The sequence below is a fragment of the Paecilomyces variotii genome (assembly GCF_004022145.1).
Source record: "Paecilomyces variotii strain CBS 101075 chromosome Unknown C8Q69scaffold_11, whole genome shotgun sequence".
NCBI lineage: Eukaryota > Fungi > Ascomycota > Eurotiomycetes > Eurotiales > Thermoascaceae > Paecilomyces > Paecilomyces variotii.
The window spans coordinates 385,297-403,929 of NW_021167150.1; the positions used below are offsets into that span (position 1 = coordinate 385,297).

The 18,633-nt window shown below is 49.7% G+C and overlaps 3 protein-coding genes across 3 annotated transcripts; 2 read left to right on the forward strand and 1 right to left on the reverse strand.

The window, feature by feature from the left end:
- Nucleotides 1–283: 283 nt before the first annotated feature.
- On the reverse strand, nt 284–3,580 carry C8Q69DRAFT_75275 (putative mRNA binding protein Pumilio 2). The gene is made up of 4 exons (XM_028633997.1): nt 3,418–3,580; nt 3,165–3,354; nt 909–3,110; nt 284–849 (listed from the first exon to the last, which is right to left on the reverse strand). Exons 1-4 carry the CDS (start codon nt 3,457–3,459, stop codon nt 437–439), a joined length of 2,847 nt encoding a protein of 948 aa, XP_028482563.1. The 5' UTR covers nt 3,460–3,580; the 3' UTR covers nt 284–436.
- A 9,084-nt stretch (nt 3,581–12,664) lies between these two features.
- C8Q69DRAFT_75354 (hypothetical protein) lies at nt 12,665–13,545 on the forward strand. Its single transcript, XM_028633998.1, has 2 exons — nt 12,665–12,721; nt 12,787–13,545. The coding sequence occupies exon 2, from the start codon at nt 12,906–12,908 to the stop codon at nt 13,443–13,445; it is 540 nt and encodes a 179-aa protein (XP_028482564.1). The 5' UTR covers nt 12,665–12,721; nt 12,787–12,905; the 3' UTR covers nt 13,446–13,545.
- A 1,153-nt stretch (nt 13,546–14,698) lies between these two features.
- C8Q69DRAFT_75373 (glycosylphosphatidylinositol anchor synthesis protein) lies at nt 14,699–18,504 on the forward strand. The gene is made up of 2 exons (XM_028633999.1): nt 14,699–15,172; nt 15,291–18,504. The coding sequence occupies exons 1-2, from the start codon at nt 14,874–14,876 to the stop codon at nt 18,277–18,279; spliced, it is 3,288 nt and encodes a 1,095-aa protein (XP_028482565.1). The 5' UTR covers nt 14,699–14,873; the 3' UTR covers nt 18,280–18,504.
- Nucleotides 18,505–18,633: the final 129 nt, after the last annotated feature.

Here is an 18,633-nt window from a genome sequence, read left to right on the forward strand (position 1 = left end):
AGAAGGGGAAATTCCATATGTAAGTAACATTCAATAGAAATATGCATGACACCGCGATAGACCCCATATTCGACGCCAAACCCACGCCGACTGGCCCCGAAAACAATAATTATTAACGAATATCGATGCATATCTTCATTTCATCAGTCTTTGGAGACAAATGACACGGAACATCAGCCCAAATTTGTAGAAACTGGGGATATGAGCAAAGCCGAGGTTTGATGAACACATATTATCCCTCTTCTTATCTTTGTTTTGCGCCTTCATTTTGTTTAGATACCGGCGAAAGAATCACACAGGTAATTTGAACAAGGTTAATCCATATATCCTCCGAAGGTCCTGTATGTATACGCCTTGATGAATAAAAGAAAAAGTGAAATATTCAACACAAGGTAGTTAAGCGAAGTTGAGGTTCATGAAAAAGGCCCCAGATAATCTAGGCCCTGGAGCCAGAGGTGGTCGAAACATCGCCAGCTGCAACAGTGTCTGTCTCAGAGACAGACGTCACAGACCTGGTTGCCATGCATTTGCAAGTTTCAACGCCCCCATCAGTTGTGCTTGCAGTATCGGTGGGTGGCGGAGTGGGGGGAGCAGCACCAACAATAGGACGGCACGCTTCAATGTCAGTGAGCGACCTGCGAGAAGGCTGAGGAGAAGACTTGTGTGATGCAGGAGGCGTGGTAGACGAAGCTGCATTGACAGAAGAGCCCGTACCAGTGCTGGGGTCAAATATGAGCTTCTCGATTGCCACTATCTGCTTACCATAGCTGAATTTCTTCAGCTGGCTAAGCTGTGGTCTGATCTGCTCGACAAGGCCTTCGCGCTCATCACCCTTCAGCTGCCCAAGAACTTTCTCTGTATTCGATGTTAGTAAAAGTAATAGACGGACAATGTGAACAAAGACTTACGGATGACGTAGTTTCCATATTGATCACGCATCAAGCCCAAGAGCGGGCTCTCGCCTCGTTCGTTGGGCGAGGTGAGGAGGCGAATTATCTCGCGTCTCTGGCTTTCCTCACCGAACTCGATGCTCTTTTCGACGACGTTGCTAGCAAACTTATGCTTGGAAAACACTAGCAGCTGGGAAAGGACGATGGAGATGATCCTCGATCGGTCCTTCTCCTCGCCATTTTCGATGACATGCTGGATGACATAGTTTCCAAACTGATCCGGAATGAGGCTTGCTGTGCAAGCGTGAAGTTCAGCAAGAATGGACTGGCGATCAGGCTCTTCGCAATGCTCGAGCATTCTTTGAATGACGCGGCAGCCATAGGGATGCGCGGCAAGCCGGTTGACCTGTCCCTTAAAGGCGTTGATAATGAACTGGACATGCTGCGACGGAACCCTTTCAATGGCTTTCTGAATGACATGGTTCCCATTCTGGTCTCGAACGCACTTCAGGACGTGGTTCTCGAGCTCCTTGACCATGGATGCTTGCTGATCCGTCAAGATATGTTCCAGCGCTTTCTGTACGACTCGACATCCATACATCTGTGTCGACAGAGCCAGAATATGTCCCTTCATCTGGTTCGCAAGAATCTTCTTCTGGGACTGGTTGCCGTGCTCAAAGAGCTTCTGCACGACATAATTTCCGAAAACATCTGTCATCAGCTGCAGCGAGTTCGGCTGGATCTCACGGAAAACCTGTTCTTTCTCGTCACTGTTGGCAGTTTCTAACTTCTGCTGAATGAAACGAGAGCCATGCTGGTCTCCACTGAATTCGACAATGTGGTTGTATATATCCTTCAATTCGTATCGCTTGTTACCCTTGTTGTTCGTCCTGAACTCCTCTAGCAATGGACTCCGAACCACCTGCGTCGGGTCGTGGTCACGATGCGGAGCGCGGGGAAGAACACCGGCGGCACCAAAACCAGCGTAGGGGGCCATAGGATAGAAGGCCGCAAGGGGGTTGAGCCTGGCCGCCTGATATGCGGCAAAGTCGTAAGCAGGAGGAAACTGAAGACGAGGCTGGAGTAAGTTGGCCGCGTGCTGAGAGTACTCCTGTTCCTGTTGCATTGCACGAATCTTCCGATCCAGCAGCGCAGTCTGCCCATCCGGGGCGGGGTTAGCAAGTCGAATACCTCCGGAAGGCGTGCGATATTGCGTCGTAGGTGCAGGAGTCCCGCTAGCTTGGTAGAAAGGGCTATTGATGCGACCGTAGTCGACGGGAGAACCCGAGCTGCGATCCGCCAATCGAGAAGCAGCCGGGTGATATCCAGCATGTAAATCAGAGCCGTCAGGGGTGTAACCACTCACTGGCTGGTAGTTGCCTTCGTCAGCAGCCAACTGGTACTTGAATCTGTTGAAAGATCCATCGTACGAGGCATGAGAGACGTAACCTGGTCTCTGCGCGCTTTGCTGGGAGGAAACATTGTTATCATTCAGCTGCAGCTTGTCCAGTCCGGCGCTGATGTCCATTTGACTGTTTCCATATCGGTTCTGGAAGCCCTGGCTGTCGGAGTGAAATGATGGATGGGCAGAGTGGCCAGGCCTCTGGGATGCAAGAGACAGAGATCCATGGGACAGATGATTGTACGGACCAGCAACCGCAGTGCGGCCGGTCTGATTCATCGACTCAGTAACAGTCTGAGGGAATGCCAGGTTGATCGAGCTGATGTCCTCTGCTCGTGAGACCTCAACCTCTCCAGACAGACTCCCTCTGCCCTGGAAAGTCGGTCCTACTGTGTTACCACTGAACGACGAACTGATTTGACGGCGGTTGGACTCCTCGTTCCTAAAGCCGCCAAAGTTCCCAAACGAAATGGAATCGCCGCCAGACGGGGTTAATCCCTCAGATGGCTGGTTCAGGTAGGTCTTTTCCCTGGCGGTTGTGGATCCTTGCCCGATGGCTGAAGGTCTGGGAAGCGAGAAATAGGACGTCGTATCCGCCTCAGAAATAACAGGAGCACTTCGGTCGTGGGCGCGCGCTTGTACGGGAGACGTGGCAATGCTCTTGCTCTGTGTCATCGACAATGAAGATGCTGAGCTTACAGTGCTCCATGGCAAGTTTGGCCGGCCGGTCCAACCCTCAGATTCAGAAGTGGACAGCAGGGAACCTGACCCGGATTTGCCTTCAAAAGCATGCTCCGCTCCGTTCATCTGCGTTTGGTCTAAACCGGGGTCAGTTTGATGATAGGCTACATGTAGCAAGCAGAATTCCGTACCTCTGATCAATCCAGTGTCCGCGGGACCATCCGTGAAACCAGTTCCGAGGTTAGTGTTACCCCAGATATTGTTATTCCATCTGCTCTTTCCAGAGCCAAAGCCCTTGGCCATGCCATGATTATGTGACGCCCGAGAACGGTCGCCGCTCATGCCTGAGGTCCCCATATTCGAGGCCCGATCTGATCGAACCTGGACAGCACCATCAGTCACCTGCACCATCAACCAGAGTGGGCCAAGGGAAGAATGGCCTACATTATGCACAGCTGCCGCGTTTGCTGCCATGGCGGACGCCATCACAGCGTGGATGAGAAGATGCGATTAAATATGTACTCGAACGTGTTGCGAGGGTATTTGCAAGTGCCGTCGAGGCTACGTCAGATATATTAAATGACAGGTCGTGGGGTTAACCGTAGATCGATGGGTAATCGCACGAGCACCAGGCAGTTGGATGCGTGCGAGAGGTGTGAAATATATGACTGTTGGCGCAGCAGTCAGCCCAGCAGCTCTCAGCAATGGAGGATCACCGGTACCTGGAACCAGGCAAGGAAGACTCACCAAGGGAGGGGAATGAAGTCAAGAGAAGGGCTCCCTTCGGTCTAGTGACCAGGCCAGGACATGTACAATTATACAGGACGCGAAGGGCAGCGGGGGTTGTCGGAAGAAGGGAGGGAAGGGCAGGTGAGGGCGAGAAATGCTGAAGAGAGGCAACGGTTCTCGGGGGGGTCTCGGGCGGTGTCGAAGCTTGGATGCAAGGTAACAAGCAGAAAATCGGGCAGTCCCCTTCGTTTGCCCGTGCAAAAAATCAGCAGGCAGCCGTCGAACAGAAAGCCTGCATATACCACAGAGGTTCTTTACGCTCCGTGCATGCCCCAGGAATCCCGATTCCCGCAGATCGTCCTCATATGGGTTGTGGAGAGAGCGGTGGGCGCTGGTGAGCTTGGTTGATTCGCGGAGGCAAGGGGTGGATGGATTGCGGCCTGCGTGAGAAGAATGCTGTCCGTCGCGCAGACAGAAGAACCGATGTGATTAGTCGACCGGATTGGACTGGAATGGGAATGTCGAAGAGACACAAAGGATCGATGGTATCAAACTCCTGCAACGGTCACACAGAACGAAGCAGCGAGTCTGGGGAAGAGCTGCCGCTTCTGGGAACGAGGAACCTTTGTCTCGCGAACCTTGTCCTCCAGGGATGGGAAAAAAGGGAAGCAATAGAAGGGAGATAAAGAACGGGTGATACGAAGGAGGAAATACAGGAAGGAGAAGGGAAGGGAGAATGGGGAATGAGAAAGGGAAAGGAAGAAAAGAAAAGGTCACGGTTGATGGCGGGCGGAATTGATGATAAGGCGAGAGGCTGCGTGTTCTCGTCTTGTCTGTAACTGCTGTGACGGGCGGTTGGCGCCCGCTGTTGGCAGACGATCCACGGGTACCTCGACCCTGCATAGCTTTTGCGTGGTGATCCGGGTACCTTTTGATCAAACGCAAACTGTATGCTGCTGATACGGTCTGGTCTGGTATTGAATCTGATCTGACGCCGCGCTGCGCCATCCAACATGCCTAGAGGATCTAAACTTGGGGATCTTCCCCGGCGCTTGTCTAGTAGCTCCATTGGGCGCTCTCTCTTTGTCTACAGCTCGTCGTCCAGCCAGGGAGGAGTTCACTGCACAAGCCTCAGCATGGCGACCGTGGCACCGTGGATGCGCTTCACTTGATTTGATTTGATTTGATTTGACTTGACTTGACTTGACTTTCCCTTGACTCGGCCACAGACACGAATTCCTCCTACTGTACATAGATACACTTCCCGAAACGACGCTGTTCCCCGTCGTCCATTGCGCCATGACAGCCGTATCAGATGCTGTCATGCAGCTCTTCTAGAGGCTTGAAGGCCCGTCAAAGGCCTCCGTCTTCTGGCCAGATGCCGTGATCCCATTGTTGCGTACCCCATGCGACACCTGGTCGATCCCGATTCTCGATCTTCCTTAAGTTAGCTAGCTTACCACGCTGTTCCCAGATTGCTGCCAAGCCCTGGATCCATGCGCAGCATTATTGCTTGTGTTCAGCTCGGACATGACTTCCTGGCCCCCGCTCGAACAGCTCTGTGGTATGACCGATCGTGACCATGGCGCGTGTCATTGCTACAGTACATTTGCGACTGCGTACGGTGTTTCCCAGTGTTGCAGGTGCCAGGCCAGAGGACAGCCTAGCTATTTGAGATGCTGCTGATGTTGCAATAATCAATAATAATAATGGTCTGACGTACTGTATTACATACTGGACCTGATGGCTCACCTTTTAACTAAGCCATAAGAGCCCGATAAGACTAAGAGAAACGCTAATAAAGGTTTCTAATCATGGCAAATCTCCGACGACAAGCACGATCCATTTCCTACCTCTCAGATTGACAGCCCCGCTTAGCAGCACTTGTTCTGCAACCTTGTCCATGCACAGATCAGATAGAACCAAGTTTCATGTCTGACCATCTTCTTCGGCGCGCCTACGGCTATCTAGTGGTTGTACTGTAATAGGCAGTTCCCTTGTGTACCCGACACGATTCCTTGCCCGGAGGAGAGAGCGACGAGTCCCACAGTTCCCTTCGTCGGCGTGTCTGTCAATAGTTCAATCCTTGGACCTGATGGCTGCTGACAATTGTGGGTAACCTTATGTTGGCCGACAGGAGGAGTTCGTTAATTCCTGGCCACACGATCCGCGGCTCTCCGAAGGATTGGGGGGTTTCCCTCCCCAAGAAACGCTTCTCACCCTAGCTTGTCCCAGGTATTTCACATTCTCGAGGAAGAGCTTGAAGGATAAACTTACTGCTGTGACGCTGCAGCTTTCTCTCAGACAGGGAAAAAACACATCGACCGTCCATGGTATGTAGGGATGTCACGACGTTTGTCAGAATGGCTCCACGGGCCGCCTCCCGTCTTAAAAGCTTTCTGTGTATCGATAAATCCACAGGACTAGTAGGATTTCGACTTAGCGGCCGAACCCAGGCGTCGATCTCGAGTCTGACGGCTGCCAGATCTCCCCAGGTTCGCTTGGTCCTGCACATCACGGTTCCGATTGATATCCAAGCTGTGCTCTTCTTGTCTTGAGAAGGTACAGTAAGTACATCGAGTGTACAACATGACCGCTCTATATTTAGTCTTTTGCGCACCCATGTATTCGAATAACACGTCTGGCGTCTCCCTCCTGCGCATATGATATTTTATTTCTCTCAGCGATCTCCGGCAGAACCAGTGGATATCGCGAGCTGAATTGGGCTCGCATTGACCGCCGCTCGCGCTAACATTCATCGCCTGGTTTGGAAACTATGGGAAAAAGAAAGTAGTACTCCTTCTTGAACGCTAGGAACAATTCAATAATATTCGAGGATCACGAAGAAAAAAGATACTGGATTTCCGGAAATATTCCCCAGATTCTTTTCAGTTTATCGAAGTTACAGAGTTGCCGCCTTGCATCCTCTTGATGGAGCCACTTCAACTAGCGCAACCCCATTGGGTGGGGACTATTTGTTCGCCCCATACCAGCAACACTACTTCAAGATTCACGATGGAGCCAAGGAGGCGAAACTCTGAAAAGCGTCTGCCCCTTGGTAATCCTACATAGAAGACATTATTATTATTATTATCGCGCCCATTCTCCTTGGCGTTTGCGCCTATCCCGCTGGAAGTATGTCTTGGCAGTGCTTGTAGAAGCGGTGAAGCTTCATTGGAATGTTCGTCCTCTCATCGAGATGAATCTAGGTCAAAAAGCCTCGCTCGTAGCTGGCCGGAAGGCATGGAACGATGAGCAGTCTAGATGCTGCTCTCGCGACCCATGGGAGAGATCTACCATAAGTGTACATCACGACTAAGAGCGCATCTACCGATGGATTATTTACCTCGAGCTCTATCACAAATCCATAGACGTATTAGTCTAGTGTATATCTGAATGCTTAAAGGGGCACGGAACAGACTACCGTGGAGCAGAACTAGAGGAACGTGCATATCACTAGTACCATAATAACTACTCGGCTAAACTACCATAGAAAACAGCTCTAGACTAGAGAAATGATATCCCTGCCGGAAGTTCAAAGAGATGATTACAACCAGTGATCACATTATACTGTGTCATTGACTTCCCCTGGCTATATTGAATTGACAGAGTATGCGATCGCATACTCTCGCACGAGCAACCAACATCCCAATCTGGACCTCGCAGCATGATGACGACTCTTAACGGTCCGAAGCGGCTTCAACCCCTCGTGCCTGTCGGGGGGGGGGGGGGGGGGGGGGTGTCGGACACCCATGGAACTGCGGACCCAGTCCCCTTGTGGCTGAGAGTCACGAGAGGGGTATAGTCGGTAGGTAAGCATGAGAATATGAAGGTGCAGTCATTTGTATTTGCATCTAATGTGTCTTTTACGTAGTGCATCGTAGTGTATTCTCTTATAAACTATTAGCGTGTTGCATAACAATTTTCAAATCAAAAAGAATATTCGATGTAGTTATACGTTTGGATTAGAATATACATGGTTCAGTAATAGTATAGACATTGGGTTATACATACATATATATCTATATATACTTCTGTCCGGACTGGGTATTGACATGAAGTAAACACTGTAGACTCTCAACTTAAACCACTATAAACATTCATGACATAGACATTCTCGACCGCACAATACAAAATTAAATGACGGCAAAAAGAGCTCAAGACACAAAAAAGTCTAGATAGAATAATTACCCCTCTTCTGTTCCCCGGCTCAGAAAAACACAGCATCCAGCAGGATCAAAACTTTATCATCGACACAACTGGCAGATTCTAGACGTTATCAATGATACAGCCATAGCATAAGATACGCACAATATAACGTACTCTATGAGTACCTTACGCTTTAATTACAACTCCAATATTATCTAACAGAGCGGGGTTGATTGATGATCACTTACGTAGAGTAGAAAAGCATAGAAGCTTACATCAGCCGCACAGATCGTCCACCGGGTTTTGTCTGACTTCATCTCTTCAATCTCGCAATGCTTTTGCACACACTTTGATCGCTGTAAATTCTCCAGGAGAAGGGGATGCTTTCCATATCAGGGAAAGAGACTAGATGTGCTGATACAAAATAGGCTGTTCCATTTCTCCTCGCCGTACATGCTATGTCAAAGGGCGAACGAGGAAGGCCCCGAAGAGGCTTATTCCAGAAGAGGAAACGAGAGAACCTTTCCCCAGCTCATAGTGAGCGTATGGGCCCTTCTAATCGTAAACACTCGCAGTATACATACTCCCGTATGGTTTATTCCACATATTATGGCAATATTCTATTTGCTCCGACCGCCATCCCGCGAGACATAAAAATACCACAACAAAGACCCAATGCAGCCTGGAACGTATTTAAAAAAAAAAAAAAAAAAAAAAACAAAAAAACAAAGTAACAAACCTTCTTCAACACAGCTTCTACTAGAAAGTGTGTTTATACACCATTTAGTAGAGGCTCTTTCACGGAAGGAAGAATAGCGATTTATCGACGACCTGTACAGTACATACTTACCCTCCTTGGTATTTGTGTTTTCGGTTACCTATGGAGGGCGTGTGATACAGGGACATACATGTTGAATCAGCTACTGTTTTTCTATGATACTTTTGATACCGGTAGGATATTATGTGGGAAATTGAGATTGTGCCGTGTAACCTTTGGTCTAGGGTTATATATGTTAATTAGGAGAACTATGACTTTGGACAGACTCATTCGGATATCGATTCCTCGCCACTGTCATTTCAGACAAATTTCACTATGAAGCCTGGCATAAGCAGATTGTACTGATTTTGGTAGGTGCGTAATTGTGGACGGGACGTCCAAGAATATGCCTCACGTCCTACTTGTATAGAAAATCCAATCCGAGGCTGTGAGGATGATCCACGAATGAGCATTATCACATCACAAGGTTTACCCACATAGAAGAATCTGAGAAATAAGTGTGTGAGATGGTATATGGCTCTAACAAAAAAGAGAGACCTGTCTCGATATGACTGTTGGTGCTTACAAGTAACAGGGGTAGACATGTGATCTTGAAACCCTGAGCAGACACGGTAACGTGTTTCGAAGGTAAGCTGGAAGGTGCAGGGTATATATAGTATCTAGAACGTGAGAAAGACGCGTTTTGGAATCTCTGGTCTATTGTTAGAACCCGGTGACGATATCTTGATGCTGGTATACCGACAAATGGATATAAGCTCCCCAATATGTCCCGAACTTAGCAAGTAGAATTCTTCCTCCATCTCATAGATTTGAAAACAATACAGCGCTTTCTATCTCTGATTCAATAAAAGTGAGCTGTCCTGATGCCGCTTCTAATCTGTGGACTCCCGCCTGCCTAGGGTATCGCATGGGCCATATTCAGCACACGTCGAGTTTTCTCGAATTAGTAGAAGGTAGATTGATTCTATTTCAGATATAACTGCATAAGGCTCATTCTGACACAGAGTCGGAAGTAGCCTAATTGCAGCTTTGCCTTGCCCCGCGTATGCTTCATAACGTAAAAACAGTAGACGGATCTACACTAGGCTGGCGCTTTGCAGTTTGACATTCATACTAGCTACTTAGACAAAGCAGAAAATCTACAGGAGCAGATACTGTCGGCAGAACGTAGCCTTCTTGTCTTCCACATACAGTTTCATTCTCATCCACAAAATTTCATTTGACAGATCCATCCATTACACCATTCTATGATCACTGCCTTTACAGTATGGGACAATTCGAATTCCAGACGCAATACAAAATGCTGCCATGATGGTGGCAGCCGAACACCAAAGCCATGACTCAGAATTTGTGCATGAATACATTGATGAAGGCTTCATAGTCGAGGGGATTTGACGGATACGAACATACAGAAAAGCTGGGAGAATGGCGCCTATGCTTATCGCAAGTCGGGAATGAAACACGGTCCATTAAGTCGGAGAAGGGGTATTTGTTCATTATCTTCTCTCCAGATTATTGAGAATAATTATGGAAATCTACTGAACTTCTAAAATCCCAGTAGACAGCAGAGCCGATTACCTCCAGCCGTGCTGCCCGACTGTCTGGTATATGAGCTACTGCGATGCAGATCAATGTCTGAAAGGAAGTTGAAGTCGAGAATACAATCCGTGACGTGAAGTACCAATATACCTATATTGATATATGCGTGAATAACGCCGCCGGTGTAAGTTCTTTGCTCCAATTATCTCGTCACAGTGACTGTTGGCGGTAAGAATACGGGTGTCCCAAGATATACTCCCATCAGCTCCATGAGCCTGGACGAATACCGGTAGATGGATGAGGTCCACAGTATTGGCAGCTTCCTGATTATGCGAGCTGTTTCGAGAGTAATGCTGGAGCAAGAGCCTCGGATGGTCGACCGCTCATGTAGTAGAGGCTCAGTTGTGATTCTCACATCGCTAGCATCCGAAGGCGCTTTCGCCGGTGTGGGAAACTACATTGCGGCAAACACGCAGTCAAGAAGATTTTACAGACTTCTGCTAAGTCATTCTTGCCCAATCCCCAGTCCTTAGTCTGCGGCAGATACTCAACCCACCATTTTGGCCATGGAAATGCTCCCTAAGGTATCCGGGTCAATGCCGTCGCAACTTCATACGTCTCTGGTCAGATGATTAACGGGTTCCTGGACGAGGCGCATGCAGAGAAGAAGAGTGACTTTTGCTGTCGTGGTAGCTGAAGAAAGTCGCGCAGATTGATATCTCTCAACAGCCTACTGTAGGTAGTTTTTTATGCGAGTGGTGCACTGGTGCAAAATGAACAAAAAGCATTGCCGAAAACAGAATGAGGATATGAATTGGCAGCTCGTCTAGATATCCTTGATCTACTCTAGGCTGGGGTTCCAATCCTACTGCAAAAAAATGAAGCTCTAGACGGAATGATGACCTGCTAAACTGGATCGGTGTTCTATGCTCATAATAACCAACAGTGCTTCGCCGCTGCAGCAAGGTAGTACGTACATACTACATAGCAGCAACCCAGAAAATCCTGGCTGACCGTTACGATCATCGTCTTCTGGTTGAACTGAAGTGGGCAGATCCAAGAATGAGAGAAACAGTGAAACGTCGAGTTAAGGAGGGCATTGAAACATTGACAGGAGTAGGCTCGGCTTTTCTTGAGTTCCATTTTTCATCGCCTGGGAATGTCACGAGAAGATCGGCAGAGGGGTGTTTCTGAAACAGAATCCCTCTTCTGATTCTCTTAATTATGATATATTAAGCTATTCTTCGAGGGAATCATTTATGAAGACGGACGTAGCTCTGGAATCTGGACCACTATACCACATGGCATTATTTATGCAGACTTGTCCGTCCGGTCTGATAGGTCGACGCCATCTGCCTGCCTTGGCCCAGTGGACGCCGGATAGCGTGGGAGTCCCACTAGGGATCTTGGAAGTGGGAGAAGAAAATCCTGCAGGGAAGTAAATGTGATTTGATCCTCCGCATCCCATGGATCCGAACGAATATAGGTCAACAAGGGAGGGAGCATACTATACAGGAAGCCATTTGACGGAAATACACCTGCAAGGCCGGAGAATAAATAATAATCAAATAAGAGTTTGTCCCTTGACCGAGTGGCTCGCGTGCGTTATGTACGGGGTAGTGTGTGCAATGTGCATTGCCGTAGCTGTAGTGGAGATCCGAACACTGTCAGACCATGCGAGCCGTTTTAGCCAGGGGTAAGTAGACATCGGTTAGATATCCAGACTGGAGAGAGTTCCAAAACCACCATGGCTGCTTCTCCTGTTTAGTTTGGATATCGTATCTCTGATGTGAGGCGGTCTGAAGTACCTCGAGTCTTCGTGTTGACGGTGCCACCTGTGAACGGTCCAGAACAGAATCCTGATTGAAGTCTTTTAAGCTCGACTTGGTTGTGATCCGGAGCCAGAAGCATTATTTGGTGTGTATCCAAATATGGAAAATCGATAGCCTGCGCCATGCAGCGAATAAGGAGTGGGATTGAGTTGACGGCGCGAGAGACGGCGCGTGCAGTGGAGGCGCCAATTCAGGTACAGAAACATCGTTATAGGTGGATGCAGGAGGTGGGAAATTGCAGATGGCGCCCGCCAAGCGGTTCAAGTCAACAAGCGTGTCAAACAGGGCAGAAAGTAGAAGATAGACTACGGACGAACGAGTTAGACACAAACGACGTGGGCGAGCTTGTTGTGCTGGCGTCGTGCAGCCTGGCCAGCGTTGAACGGGCCCTTGCGCTCTCCCGCGAGGCCCCCCATTCCTTGTCTAGACGGCCTTGCGTCTTCCTCCTTTATCCTTCTTCACCACCTCCATACTATCCCTCTGCATAGGGTATACCGTCCTCCTTCTTTCCCTTTCCACTCTTTCGACTCCCATAGCAGGTGTCAGCTTCATTCTTTCAGCTGTACACTGTGCTGTCCATTCTTTCCTTTCTAGCAGTCTTGCTACGACCGTGCCGACCTAGGCAAAAACAATCACGTTGAACCGACCAATATACCCTCCCTATCCCGAACAGGATCCATTCTTTCCAGTCCCCGTGGGATCTGTCGAGTCTTTGCTGTGAGTAAGCGGTGGAATTGCGATTGCGTCTCATTCTGCGACCGTGGTGGTTGATGGTTGTTGTGCCAGTTCTGCCGACATACAGCCATTGATAAACGTCTATTTCCGGCAACATTCCGCACGACAACAGCATCCCCGCGTCGCGATTGATAAATCCTTGAGCTATTACCGATCATCCTGTGAAAGTGATGGACGCTCTCCGGACTCTGGTTACCCGCGATGACGGTAACAACAACGAGGAGGGACTCACCCCGACTATGGTCAACCTGTTGATCTCTCTGCTGGTCTTGATACTGTTCGGACTCTCGCTCGTGGGGGCCCTCTTAGTCCTCCGTCGCAAGCGCCAGAACCGCTCCCGATCAGAGCTCCCCATCCACAACGGACAGTGCAAGTCCAACCCCCGTTACACCATTACGTCCAATGGCAAGACGGAGTCGGTCTTCGTCTACGACGAGAAGCGCAATCTTATAGAGAACTCCTCCAGCCCTCCCAGCAGCCCCGTGCCTGAGATCCGCATCACGTTCCCCGAAGAGGAGGATGAGGCCGGAAAGCGCAAGTCCGGACGGGTAGTCGTCGTTCGAATCAGCGAGACCGGCGGCGTGGGCTTGGAACCCTGCCATGAAGACCTCCCGCCTTATCAGTCCAATGACGCTGAGCGTTTCCAGTCCCTGGATCTGGAACGCATGGGCGGGCTGAAGGAGAAGCAAGATGCGAAGAGATGGTCCTAGAGAAATCAATCCGTGTGGTTACCCCAATCAGATGGATCGTTTTCGTTTTGCATTCCTCTTTTCCAATTCGATTTCCTCCGTCCTCGATAGAATACCACCATCGACGACCTTCTAAAATGACGAATACTCGGGCGAAGACCTAATTTCTATTACCGTTCTTATATCTCGAACGACTCTTTTGGATATTGCAACTTGCACATATGCAGACTCATAGCCCGTGCTGCTATCGACGCCCCCGACCGCCGTTTGTTGTGCCTTTAATCTGCGACTTCTGTGCGCCTGGATCGTTTGCTACAAAACCAATTTTGGATCTTTCCGGCCACGTTCGCGGATGCGATCCGATCTGGCTACGGGGTGTACCGGAGCCGGCTTGTGTATAGGAGAGAGCTGCTTGCTTTTTTTTATTATTTGGAAACCTTGTTTGGCGTCCATTTCTTGTGCTTGGCCACATCACCACCCGTTTTCCCTTCGAACCCTGCCACGTTACTAGGGCTGGAAATGATGTTGCGCGCAACTGTCCATTTTTCTTCTCGATTCTTTTTCTGCTGCCCTTCAATTCTCGCGGTTCGTCCTGGGCTGCTCGGTTCTAGTAGCTGTGAATAGTGTTTCTGGATAATAACCCTCCTTGAGTGCCCGAAATGCATGTGCATCTGCCATTGGATCTGCATCGCGTAGCCGTCCTAAAAATCAATAAATGAGCGCACAGCTGCTGAGCAGCAATTGATCTCCTCGATGAATATTGATTATTAGTATTATTATTATTATTATTATTATTATTGAATTAAATAGTTAGTAGTATCAATTCCTCGACGGAGCTTAAAGCAGAAGTAGACCAGGCGATCGGCCTGCCGACCTCCAACCACGCGCGGGCCAATCAATCGGACGCGGGCTCTCCTGACCTTCTCCGGCGCTCCCACTCCGTCCGTTCCGCAACGTCAGGAAGAAACAAATTTGGACATGGACGCTCTGTGATCACTCTCCTCTCCTTGGATTCTCTTCCATCTTGAAACTCTCACTACTTGTATTCTCTTTTTCCTTTGTTTTCGTGTGTTTTTCTATCAAGTTCTCAAGTGGATAATGGCCCCAGTGCTCTAGCCATGCTTGTCTGGTCCAAATCCACCCGCACTCTCGCATTTTGAACACTCGTCCGGATAGAACGGATTACCACGGCAGTTCGCATTGGAAGAACACACTTACAATACGTTGGATAGCTTCTTCTCGATCTCCTTTTTACCAATGTCCACCAATTGAATCCGCCAGATCCGTACTACTCTCCCTTTTCTCCACTCTTCCTCGAAATCCCCACGAATATCAATATTCCCGCTCCCACGCCCCTCTCCTGGAAGGGTGCCCCAGGAAGCGTACTTCTGTACCTTCCGTCCCTTATTTAAAAATAAGTGATCGCTTCGACTGCTACGCCCCTCAGAGATGCTGTCTGCGAAAACTGCCGGGGCGGGGGACAGTCATGTCAATGGCGCCGCCGGCCCTCAGCGCACTCTCACACCCTCCCCGAGAGGTCTACGGACTCCCTCCATCGAGCATCTGAGATCACAAGGGTCAAACCCTCAGTCGCGGTCGGGGAGCCCATCCTCACTGGGGAAGAGTGCAAGGGCAACGGAGGAACTTGCAAGGACGGCGAAGGCGAGAGAGGAGCAGCGGATGAAGGAGCAGGAGGCGGACTTTAAGACGAAGCATGTGGGCGTGATTGGGGTTTTGGGGTGGATACTGTGAGTTGCTGTCGTCGAAGTGATTGCTTGTTCATTTGAACTGCGGGACGAATCGCTCCTGGATCATTTTTTTCAAGGCGAAGTATGTGATGTGCTGACGCTTCCCTGGTACAAACAGTTTCTTGCATGTCGTTGGTATTTATTTCTTTACAAGGGGTTTCCTGTTGACCCGGCTGGTTCTGGAAAGTAAATCACAGTGTGATGTGCTTCCTTTCGACGATACAGTATTGCAAAGGTCTACATTGTCAAGGACTGGTTCGCCTAGTGACGGATGCTGGCACCCAAAAACTTTTGACAAGGCGATCTTTATCATTATTGATGCTCTGCGCTACGACTTTACCGTTCCTTTTCGCCCAGCCGCGGAGAGCGAACAGCCGCATATCTTCCACAATAATATCCCGGTTCTATACGAGACTGCGATTGCATCTCCGGATAATGCCTTCCTTCTTCCATTCATCGCTGACCCTCCAACAACGACGCTGCAGCGGCTGAAAGGATTGACCACGGGGACCTTGCCAACTTTCATCGATGCTGGTTCGAATTTTGCGGGAACTGCCATTGACGAAGACAATCTCGTCGCGCAGCTACACGCTGCCGGAAAGAGCCTGGTCCACCTTGGTGATGACACCTGGCATGCTTTGTTTCCCCAATACTTCAATCCGAATCTGACCCATCCATTCGATTCTTTTAATGTTTGGGATCTCCACACCGTCGACAATGGAGTCAATACACACTTGTTCCCTCTGTTGCACCCGGATAACACGACCAAGTGGGACGTGATATTTGGTCACTATCTAGGAGTCGATCATGCCGGACACCGCTATGGACCGGATCATCCTGCAATGGCCGCCAAACTACGCCAGATGGACCAGGTAATCCGTGACCTGATCAAGCAGATCGATGACAGTACCTTGCTCATCGTAATGGGTGACCATGGCATGGACGCTAAAGGCGACCATGGCGGTGAGTCTGACGACGAGGTCGAGGCTGCCTTGTGGATGTATTCGAAGAAGGGGATATTTGGCCGCACGAGCCCTGATTATGTGCTGCCACCGAAGAATGCAAAGGAGCGTCCTATCCCACAGATCGATATCGTCCCGACTTTGTCTCTGCTTCTGGGTATGCCGATTCCGTTCAACAATCTTGGTTCACCGATCGAGGAGGCATTTGCGGGCAAAGGAGGCTCTGATTTCAAGAACCTCGCGACCGTTAACCGCCTGACATCCGCCCAGATCAAGAGGTATCAGCATGAATATGCGATCGCGCGAGGTGTTGATGACAGCCAAACTTCCGGACCACTTGCTCTCTGGACTCACGCGGAGAACGAGTGGCAGAGGTTGTCCAAGTCTAGCAGGCCCAGCACTGCTGCGCTTCGGGAAGTCTACGAAGCCTACAGAGAATACCAGCGGGACACCCTCAATATATGCCGTGGTCTATGGGCCAGATTCGATGTCACGAGTATGGCTGAAGGCATTGCAGTTCTTTTCGCAGGAATTGTTGTGGTCATCTTCTATGCACGCGGGCTCAGGGCAGACCGGACAGAGCTTACATTCCCTTTGCTGGTCCGTGTTAGCGCTGGTTTGGGCGTGGGTGCTGCTGCTGGTCTACTGTCGGGCCTAGTTGGACTGGTGGAAACACCCATTCTGGAGCAGACGGCGCTTGCTGCGGCGACTGGAAGTATCCTTGGTGGACTTTCGACAACTCTTTCGTTCCCTGGGACCCTCACATCCCCCCTTCCAAACTCCCTATGGGGCTGGCTTGCCGTATTTTTCACTGTCTCTCAATCGATTGGCTATGCCTCGAACTCGTACACCATCTGGGAAGATGAGATCATGCTGTTTTTCCTCACCACCTTTGGTGTCCTCGCAGGTGTCTCTTCGATGCGTCAGAAGTCAACTTCGGATCGGGTCCTTGGAGTTTATCATTCTATTCTCTTTATTATCTTAGGCCGCCTGGCGTCCTTCTCTCGTCTCTGCCGTGAGGAGCAAATGCCTTTCTGCCGCTCTACATACTATGCTTCCGCCACGTCCTCAACCTCGGCTCCATGGCAACTCGTCATTCCCTTCCTGCTTTCGCTCTTCTTGCCTGCTGTCGTTCGTTCTTTCTATACAGGCTCAAAATCATACCAGGGATCAGCAACGCTCTGGATCGGAATCGCTTTCCGTGTCGGGCTGTTTATTGCTGCTATCTTCTGGACGCTCGATGCTGCGGATGATGGTGAGTGGATGTCGATCAGCAAGGAAACACTGAAATCTGTTCGTGTTCTCCTTGCACAGATCGTCCTTGCTGTCGCTTTTGGTGCCGGAACAACCACATTTATTTATTCCAAGCCGTGTGTGAGCATCAGCGTCTCGCAGGGTGCGCCAGAAAGCGGAACCAAGACGACAGTTACCATCCTTGGCTTTGCGAACGTCCATGGCTCTCGTTTCTTCCTTCTCGTCATCAACTTCTGTTTGGCTATCATTCTCATGCAGAAGCCTATGGGCCAGGGTGCCATTGGCTTGCAGCTCTGGCAGATTCTCTCTCTTCTCGAGATTCTGGATACGAATGCTCTCTCCATCGGCAACTCAGCCATAGGTCCAGTTGTCTTGGGTCTTCTGGGTTCTTTCCACTACTTTAAGACCGGCCACCAAGCAACCCTCAGCAGCATCCAGTGGGAGAGTGCATTTATTCCTCTCTCGACGATCAAATATCCTTGGTCCCCCCTCCTTGTCGTCCTTAACACCTTTGGCGCGCAGATCCTTGCCGCTGTGGCTGTTCCACTAGTCGTGCTATGGAAACGCGCCGTCGATACTCGTGGGCGGATACCTGCGCAGACTGCTGGCAAAGCTGACTCACCTGTTGGAGCCCCCAGCCCTGCGATCAGCCTTCTTTCAGACGTAGTCCAGGCCGCATCCACCCACATTCTTTACTACGCTACCATCAACCTTGCTACGACGATCTGGGCTGGACATCTTCGTCGCCATCTCATGCTATACCGCATCTTCAGCCCGCGATTTATGATGGGCGGTGCTGTGTTGCTTGTTGTGGACGTTATTGTCATGCTTATTGCCGTGGGTGGACTCCGCTGGAATACCGTGAGCGTCGGAGAGATCTTCGGATGGTGATGACGGAGAGAGATCGACCTTACGCAAGAGAAAAGACGTCCCTCTGTGCAGATAAACAGAGTGCACTGCGCGCACGTCAACTGCCTATGGAGACAGCCCATATCTCTAATGTTCGCGTCCAGCTCTAGAGTATATCAGCATATGCTGGTCGACTCTTTCCTCCAACGAGGAAAACAACCGGATTCTGGCACGCTAAACCATGTTCTAAAAGTCAAGTCTTTGACTTGAGCATAGAGTGTACTTCTACTATATTTATATATACCCTGGGACTTCCAAACCCGGAATCCCAAAATCTGAGAGAGAAAAAAAAAGGGGTCGAATTTCCATGCTATTTGAAAAGCGGGAATTTCAAAA